Consider the following 9603-nt stretch of genomic DNA (forward strand, 5'->3'; position numbering starts at 1 on the left):
TGATGTATAGATGAAGTAACCGTTGTATCAGGTAGCTGTGCATAAAATTCTGCCTGTGTCCTTATTTGAATATCTCACTGTGACATCACTTTCTGACTAGAATGAAGCGCACTGCCATAGCACAGCACTTGACCCAACAGTCAGAGCTCGTACCTTTTTGGAGCACAGTTGCTGTAGTGTGCAGAGAAGTTGAAAGGGTCAATGAAGTTTCTTCCAAGTATCTGACAGAGGGATGGATGAAAATGGGCATCCCTGTTTGATCTGGCCATGCTGCTCAAACTGCTGTTACATGACTTGCCACAGCAAAAAGGAAGAATGCTGCTTGTGTTGGCGTTTCTTATTTACCAGTGAGCAAAACTGCAGCTGTTTCCCCTGTCCGTACAAAGAAGACAAACCTTGCCAGTGCTGCCACTGCTCATGTGCAGAACATGCAAATTGCTGGTGGTGCTGCTGCTCTTGTTCAAATGACCCAGACTGCAAATTCTGCTGCTGCGGTGGAGAGAATTCAGCATGTCAGTATTATGAAAGCAAGTGCTGCAGAAGCTCTGTCGATGAACCACATCACTCAAGAACACCAGGAACTGTTCAGTAAGTGCAGTTAAGGGCTCTTAAAATTTCCTGGGGTTTTGTTTTTCTAATTTACATTATGTCTTAATGGATGTGTTGCATTTAGAAACATATGATCTGTTGGCATATTGGAGCTATTTTGAATAACCACAGGATATCATTCTTCTGAGAAACAGAAAAAGGTTTATCTTGATATTAGTGTAATCTTATGCTTATTACTCTGACTAGGGCAAAGACTACTCCAGAACATCACTGCACTTATAATTAGTACGACTTGATTTCCATAAATGACTAATACATGTTTATACATGATCATAGTGTAAAAACCTATGTAGCAACATGAAGGAAGACACAGAGAACCTTAAAACAAGGAGGAAACCAGGAATGTGTTTGTAGCAAGGAGGCTGCAGGCAAGGGTAAAGGGCAAATTGGAGTAAAACAAAGAGCAGTAAAACTGCTAACTGGAAGGAAGCAGTTATATTCAGACGACAACAAAAAGAAGACAAATAATTATAAAGGCTCAATAAATGCCACACAGAGAATGGAAAGAAGGCATAGTAACAGTCTTAGAAGATAAAACTGGAAACCAGAAGGGAAGTGGCTGATTATTAACTATAGAAATGCAACGCTGAAGAGCACTCACCAAAAGGTATGGGGGAAGGAAAGGAGAGAAGGGTGGGCAGAAATGAAGTTATCAGAAGAACTCCAGACTAGAAGAGTACCAGTTTGAGAGGAATTGACAGGACCTCTGGAAATTCATGGTCAATCCCTACCTAGGTAAACTTTGAAGACCAGAAGGAATCCTCATAGCAACAGAAGAGTCTATTCTCTTTAGTTTATTGGGGTTTTTTACTGTTGTTTAGAGTGACAGAAAAACCAGATAGCATCGTTGAACATTTGGGGAGAGAAGGTATGAAGGAAAGCAATAACAACATGGATGTTAAAGACAGGCACAGCAGGGGACCAAACCATAGAGGCCTAGAACCGGGTGTCCATGTTGGATGGTGATGCTCATATCGAGGCTATGGAAAATATTCAAGGAGGTGTTATAAAATATTTTATTTTTAAAAGGACAACGTCCACAGGCTAAGAGGCAGGTTAGGACTATCAAAATTTTAAGAGAACAGGGATTAGCATATCCTGAAAATCAGTCCTCTTCTGAAATAAAATAATAATAATTTAAAAAAAAAAATCTCCATTTGAAAGTCATGTAATTAATATAAAGAATCAATGATAATAAGGCAGCTGCTAACACTAAGAATAAACTAAATTCATTCTAGAAATCAAAAATAATTCAGAGGTGAGTGATTTCTTAAATGACTAAAAATTAGGATGATCATATGTAAATGTGTGTTACTATGTTAAGCAGAAGTCTCTTCAATACTTTTTTAAAATTGGTGAAACACTTAACTGTGCTACTTCCTTGAGGAAATATTCCATCTTGAAAATGCAGAAGAAAAAAATTTTCACATTTATTGTCTTAAGTTTTCATTAAAGAGAAAATATTCTAAAAGTAGTACCAAAGTAGTTGTAAAAGAAAGCATTTAACACTCCCTGAAACAAAATAGAGGGTTTCATTTCAATTGCACAAAATGCTTTTCTTCACTCCAGTTATTTGTTGTTTCCATTTTGAAAGATAATCAAACAATGAAAGGAGACAAAATACATTTCATTTTGTACTAAACCAAACTGTATTCGTCTTTTCATTTGGCCACCAGTAAAAACCCAACAAATTAATATCAACAAATTCAATGACTGAGATGTCTGTTCATTGTTATTGTTGGTAACAGTATTCAAAATACAGTGAAATAAATATGAAAATGAAAAGAAAAAAAATAGATTCTTTGATAATTATAACTCAATTGTTTTAAAAAATCCAGTCAGAACAAAAGAATGGTTGGCATTCAAAGCAGAACGGCTTATGTCATAATTTTGTGTCTTAGATGTAACCCAATACTGAGATATTTTTGCCTGAGTTCTTGGATTTTTGTGTTTGGTTGGTTTTTATTTCTTGTTTTTGTTTTTTTTGTGGTTTTTTTTCCCCAATTTTATTTAGGTCAAAAGATGTCATGTCAAGATTTAGAACTAGGAATAATACATCTGACATTACACTGGAAAGGAAAGTCTCCAGCCATGCTTTCCGTGACCAGCTTGCCTGTCCGCTGTGTAAGCAATTGTTTCTCCAACCATTTATGCTGCCGTGCAATCACTGCATTTGTGAGAAGTGTATAAGTAAAAGCAAGACCAAAGCTGAAGTAACTGAAGACTTTTATATCATCGTATGCCCAGTGTGTGGCAAAGCACATTGTCTCCCCTGTACAAATAAAATTCAGCTGAGGAAGAATTACCTCAGAGCAAAACTAGCCAAGAAATACATGCGCAAACATGGCTTTCTGAGGTGGAGATTTGACCACAGTGAAAGACCAGTCTATTGTGAAACTTGCAGAGAGAGAAGAAGAGTGGCAACCAAAAGATGTAGAACATGTGGAATTAATTATTGTAATGAATGCCTGCATTTAAATCATAGCAACAATGGTGCTCAGGACCACATTTTCACCAAACCACACCAAGAAGATCATGAACAGTGGCGCTGCTTACTGCACAGCAACTCGAACCTCTCTGAATACTGTCTGGATGATCACGAACTGATCTGTGGGTTCTGCAAGAACTCACTGCACAACAATCATGAGACTATTCCCTTGGCAGTCGCGTGTTCAAGAGAAGCTGCTTCCCTCTTTGAAACAATTGCAAAATTTAGAAAAGGTTTGTGTTTCTGCTGCTTCTCACACTTCCCCATGCCTCCTTGGGAAAGAAACATATGGTTGACAAGATATATTAATTCTCTGCACAGCACAAGAGTCAGAAAGGTGGTGTGTTCCCCCTGTAGAAAAGGAACAAGCCCATAATTGTGGCATGGTGAGCCAGACTCGACCTTTAGAGAAGGAAGGATCTGTATGTGGGATGGGAATAGAAATGTGTGTCTAGGGAGGGGAATCTTCATTTCATCCTGCAGGACCCAGCAAGGAATAACCACCAATTACATCTGCAGAATAAAATGGTGAATATTTTTAATCAAAAATATATGCTTGAAGAGGAACTGCTTCTTCCCTTGCAGGAAAGTTATGAATTGTCCCTCTTCAGTCAGTTTTATGCTTATGCCCATGCTGACTAAGAGGTAAAGCAGTCACTCCAATGTCACTTTTCACTAAGACTTGGTCCATAGCAACTAAGGGGCTGAACACAGACTAGGATTTTATGAATTTCTTTTAGTTTTGATCTTTGCATATAACTTCACAAATATTGGGGACAGAATGGAGCTGCTTGTAAAATAACATTCAGAAGGTAAAAGTGAACCATGCACAATAAGAAACAGCTGGAAGCATTAAATTCTCAATTTTGAAAGTCTTAAGTTGAAAGTAAATTATGTAGAATATTTGTGCAGGGTTTTGTAATGTGACATTGTTTCCTAATGATAGCTGAAGGCCACTGGAATTTACTATCAGCCTTTGGTATTTTTGATTCTGTTCCTTCGGTGTTCACAATTTTTAGTGTCAGACAAGTTAATCACACCTTCCCATAACAGCCATCAGAGGAATGTACGGGCAGCCACAGACAGAATGTGGGCTATGCAGGTGCATTTGCTGCCTTTATTTTAACTGGCATAGTGAATTTTCAATTATAATATCAAGCTACAATAAATTAAGCTTCAGGATTTCCATGTAATGTAATAAAAATTATCAAACCCATTTTGGGGGAGATAAATTTGTGTGAGGAAATAATAATAAAGTAGCAATTAACTGCCAAATTTTATACACCCAAATGTAAACATTTTAACACAAACAACTTCCCTCAGGGCTTACCAGCAGCAGAGATGAGAGAAAAACACCAGAATCCTTATTCTTTTCCCACATTCTACCAAATCTGAAATGCTTTTAAGCTAAAATCTATCATTCTGCCTCTTGTAACCATTACATTTTAATATGAATTTGGAACTACTGGCCTGATTTATTTTTTTTTGTTTTTTACAGTACGCCAAGGAGTTGATAATGATCTAATGGAAGTTATCCTATTTAAAAATAATTTCAAGACCTATAAGGACACCAAAAGGAAGGAGATCAGAAATGGATTCTTAAAATTACGTATGGTTCTTCATGAACAAGAAAAGGAGATGATGGAGTTGCTTGAAAACATTGAACTTAAAAAACAGAAAGAAATTTCAGAATACATAAACTATACATCCAGTCAGCTATCATATATGGATGGCCTTATTCAATATTCTAAAGAGGCTCTTAAGGAGGAAAGCCAAGTTGTGTTTCTGCAATCTGCACACTGCTTAGTGAAAGAAATTGAAAATGCAGTTCCTTCCATTTTCCAACCTAGTCCACGTTTAAAAGAAGATCCCTTAAGAAAACTTCAATTCAACTTTGATGAACTTTTCTCTGTTTTACAGGGACTTGTCCCATCTCTTAGCAGAATAAAGCAGTCAGAAAGTAAAGCTGACAAATATCCCTATTCTTTTAACCCAGAAATAATGGTTCCAAGGCATGTTTCAAGTACTCACAAATCCAAGCAAGCAACATTGTTCCGAAGCCCATCTTTAAATTCCGTGTTTGATTTAGGTGTGCTGTCTAAAGACACTGTCAGAAGACCAAGCTCTACACCTTCCCATCGTCCTACAGAGAGTAATGAAGTGTGTGCATACTGGGATACAGCTTGTGAAACTCCCAGAAAAGAAAGAAAATATCAGATCATTAACTTTTCAAGTCCAGAGCCTATAGACAATGAATCAGCCCCAGTCCCAGGACCCGTTGTTATATACCAGACTGTTGTTTACTCAAGGTCTGCCAAAGTAAGATATTAATAAATTCTAAATATATACAAGAGATCATGATATTTTCAGGCGGTGATAGAGTCTGAACCCACACAAGTTTGAGTAAATAAGACTACAATATCAGTTCAAATACTGTATTGGTAGGAGACAATGTATTTCAAACTCACCTTTTGAGAGAAACTGAAGCATAAATTGAATTATATCACATTCCTACTGTAGTCAATAGGGGTATTATAATAGAGGCGATATAAATATGTTACACGGAAAGGTCCAATGCAGAAAGAAATAGATGTACCATGTCTAAATTTAAACATCTCTACCTCAAATCAATTAATTTGATCCTGGTCTTGGCCTTCAATGTGGTGACATCATATCCATGCAATTTTCCTCATTATACATTTCATAGATGCTAAGATCAGGATGCCCATTGCATAAGATCCCAAGTGCATGTTGCAAAGTGCTGACTGCTGTCAGCCTGTATTACTTCTAGTGTGTTAGAAGAGGATCCTATGAAATTCCCAGGACAAAGCTTAGCATTTTCCAATACCACAAACTGCATATCTTCTACATATATTTCATGCTGGAATTTCAGCTGCATTGGCATTTCAAAATTAAAATCTGCCAAACAGGGACCTTCTAAAAAAGCAAAAATGAAAATGAGCAAAATTAAAGAATACTTATTTGTGTACTACAGATTTTTTTATTTTTTTTTTCTCTTCACAGATTTACTGGACTTGTCCCACAGAAGATGTGGATTTCTTTGAGGTAGAATTTTATGAAGTTGCTGGTATTGGTCCTGATAACATTGTCCAGGTACAACTAGCTGGCCAGCTAAGCAAAATACAGCAGCAGAACCTTGAGATACATAATCTGGATCCAAATACAAAATATCTTTTTAAAGTTCGTGCTGTCAATGCAAGTGGTCGAGGAGAATGGAGTGAGATCTGTAAGGTATTGTAGATTGTTTTTATATTTCATAGAGTTGCCTTAACTTTCTTGCCTCCATAACTGTTTTTACCCCATGTATTTATGAGGAAGACTGCTTAAATGCAATATTGCTATTCACTTATCTAGGTGAGGGATACTAATCATTGCACTGGATTTTTCCATACATTGTTCTTTCTAGCTCAGTTTGCAACTGCTTGATCTATGTAGAATGTTTCTCATTTTTTCTAGCAGGGGTGCTGTATCATGATTACATCAGGCAAGCCATTGTCATTCACATTATTTCAGGACTGAGACTGCCTTTGCACTAATCTCTCTGAACATGCAGAGTAAGAGTATGGAAGAGTCAGATCCAAAAGCTTTCATGCTAGAACAAGGCAGCAATCATTAAAAGAGAGGAGACAAACAGAAAATTAAGAATATTCTTTGATACGTTTGGACATGAGTCTTTACTGTGGTTTTAGAAGAGGAGGAAAAATGTTGCAAGGATAAAAGTTAAAAGGAGTAGGAAGGCATTCAAAAAGGTGTCAAAAGTTAAGACATTTAATGAATTCACATTAACACCCTTTAGGCATCCTAAAACTCTTGCTGAAGTCACCCTTAGTTTATCATGCCTTAGTGAAAAAAACACATGCTTATTTCATGCTTTCTTCTTGATAAATTTTTGATAAAGGGTGTAATTGAGAGCTGCAGTGTGTAAAATGCAGATGGCTTCCATGAAAATGGTACGTTCTATTCTCTGATTCCAATTGCATTTCACAGGCTTTTCCAACATCAACTGCACCAAGTGCTGTCCCTTTCCAGGCCTCTTGCCCCTTGTCATATTTAGAGAGTAAAAGTCTTAACTTTGAAACAGCATTCAGACATCGCACTCTGCAAGTTTTAATGACAAATGACACCTTCCTGGACTGCTCTACTTCCTATACCTAAAACACTGAACACAGTAGTTTCTGGTTTTTTACTTAACACATTAGAATGCTATATTGATTTTTCTTCTGAAAATTGTTCTTTCTGCACACAACACAGTCATATTAATATTCCAGAGAAACACAAACATCACTTAACATCTGCTGTAATTTGCAGAAGGGTTTCATAGCAAATGAAAATGAGACAGCATATATGACAGTTTTTTATAAATCTTCTTTTAAAAATTAACTATATTTGTTGCTTTTGCATAATATCAGGCTATTTTACATTAACAGTTACACTACACAGAAAGCTTGGAAGACCTTTTTTCAAAGAAAATATGGCATTGGATTTTAAGTAGGGGATTTAGAGCAATATCATTCTTCGTGTGTAGCAATTACTAAGTCTGTGAGGGAATGTAACTGTGATGGCTGTGACATGTCACAGGAGCCCGGGCACCAAGCTGTGAAGAGGATGAAGGTGACAGAAAGTTTTCCTGGACAGATACTACTATTTCATTCTTTGAACTAAAGCTGATGCCATCACCCTGAATATCAAGTCCCACAAAAGAGGTTATTCCACCACAGGGTGTTATTTAACATTAGAAACAGATTTCCTAAGTCTGTCTGCAGCCCTCATAAGCAAAACAGAAAACTGTAGTCTCTGTGGTTTTAGGAGTGAGGAAACTTCTCTCTTCTTAGCCCAATAGCGTGATTGTTGACTCACAGCTGAACCACAGCTTCCTCAATTTCAGCTATTTGTCAGTGTGTGAAAGACCATAGAAGTATCGCTATACCCTTGTTACATGATCATAGAAGCTGCTACAGATGGTATGATCTCTTTGCCCAAGAAAAGGTCAACACAGTTGACTCAATATAGGCTTCTAACACCCCAGGAAGTGCCCAAAGGTATCTAACATATCTGCACAGGGCTGACAGATGACACAAGACTTGAAAGATGCACTTCTACAGCAGCAACTAGGAAGAAGGCAGGTTACCTTTGAACATCTAAACTGGCAAAAGGTGTTCATGATTTTAGCAACTGGATCCTAATTTAAAAGTCAATTGAAGGAATTATACTGCACTAATCTAGGTAAGGGAATGAACAATATGGGGATATTTTTGAGTATGTGTTGAGGTGGTGGAAGATCCTGGATGAATGACAGAAACTGAAAGCTGCCTTGTCAACCAAACTGCTGTGTTAAACAGCCCTGGCACGCAAAACTCTGCCATAAGGCAAGTGACGAGGAATTCTCTAAGGGTAAATTTCAGTGCTCCCTGGAGACTTTCAACAGAGTAAGCAAAAATTTGTTGCACCAGAGATAAAGGATTTGGCTGCATCTGCCATGGGAGGAGGAATGAGAAGCACTAAGGATGCAGTTAGAAAACCAGGAAGTGAAAATGCTGGAATTCTTCAATCCTTGCTCTAGTTGCTGCTAGTACTTGGAAGAGGTGCTCCTCCACCCCTTCTTCTCAATGACAGCAGCAGCCTGCAGCCATTCACAGTGGCCTGCCACAAATGCCAATAGACTTTGTGTTCCTCAACTTGTCTATTGAAACTGTCAGTCTCAGAAACAATGGTAATTCTAATGATGGTTTTGTTGCTTTTTAATGTTTCATCATACTCTTGTCAATTAAACCTTTGGAAGGAGATTTTTCAAAATTACCTTAGAAGCTGGATGCAAAATTACTTTTAATAGGATGTGGGCTTCTAAATCCTGTGGTCATATCTGAAACTCTTTCCCTAAATGATCAGCTGCCAGAACCTAATCGCTATATATTGTATGAATCACTGTAATGTTTGTCACCAGACAATCGCTTGCCTTCAATGTAAGTTTGTGGGGGTTTTTTAAAAGCTCAGTTTCCATTTTGCCTCCAGAATAAGTACTTAGACTTTCCGTATTTTAACATAAAGTTTGACTGCTTTGAAAATACATCTATAACTGGTAAGTTCTTTTGAAAAAAGACACTAATTAAATCCTATCCCCAAAATAATAAATATATGTACCTCTTCTGTTCTTTAATACATTCCTGTTTTCTACTTGCAGATAATCACTTCACATGAATATGGGAAAATTGAAGACAGGTGGGAGATGCAGAAGAGTATTCAGGGTGCTTTGCATACACCAAATAGATAGACAAAGAATAAAACCAGGGGTGATTATCTTCTTGAAGAACTAGAAAATGTGTATGCTTTCTTATGCAATATCCCATTTTCCACTGAAGTTAGCAGCCAGAGATCTTACAGTGAGCTCTTCAGACTATTATTGCTTTCTGGCAAATAATAATAATAAAACCCCATGACTTTTCATTAGCTTTTCTTTTTCCAGATGTAGCACCAAAACCTAAGGAAAA

The 9603-nt window shown here is 37.2% G+C and overlaps 1 protein-coding gene across 1 annotated transcript; it reads left to right on the plus strand.

The window, feature by feature from the left end:
- The first annotated feature begins 232 nt into the window (after positions 1 to 232).
- TRIM42 (tripartite motif containing 42) lies at positions 233 to 9386 on the plus strand. Its single transcript, XM_010304609.2, has 5 exons — positions 233 to 588; positions 2624 to 3330; positions 4596 to 5416; positions 6122 to 6349; positions 9297 to 9386. Exons 1-5 carry the CDS (start codon positions 233 to 235, stop codon positions 9384 to 9386), a joined length of 2202 nt encoding a protein of 733 aa, XP_010302911.2.
- The last annotated feature ends 217 nt before the right edge of the window (positions 9387 to 9603 follow it).

Source organism: Balearica regulorum, chromosome 9 (assembly GCF_011004875.1).
Source record: "Balearica regulorum gibbericeps isolate bBalReg1 chromosome 9, bBalReg1.pri, whole genome shotgun sequence".
NCBI classification, from domain to species: Eukaryota; Metazoa; Chordata; class Aves; order Gruiformes; family Gruidae; genus Balearica; species Balearica regulorum.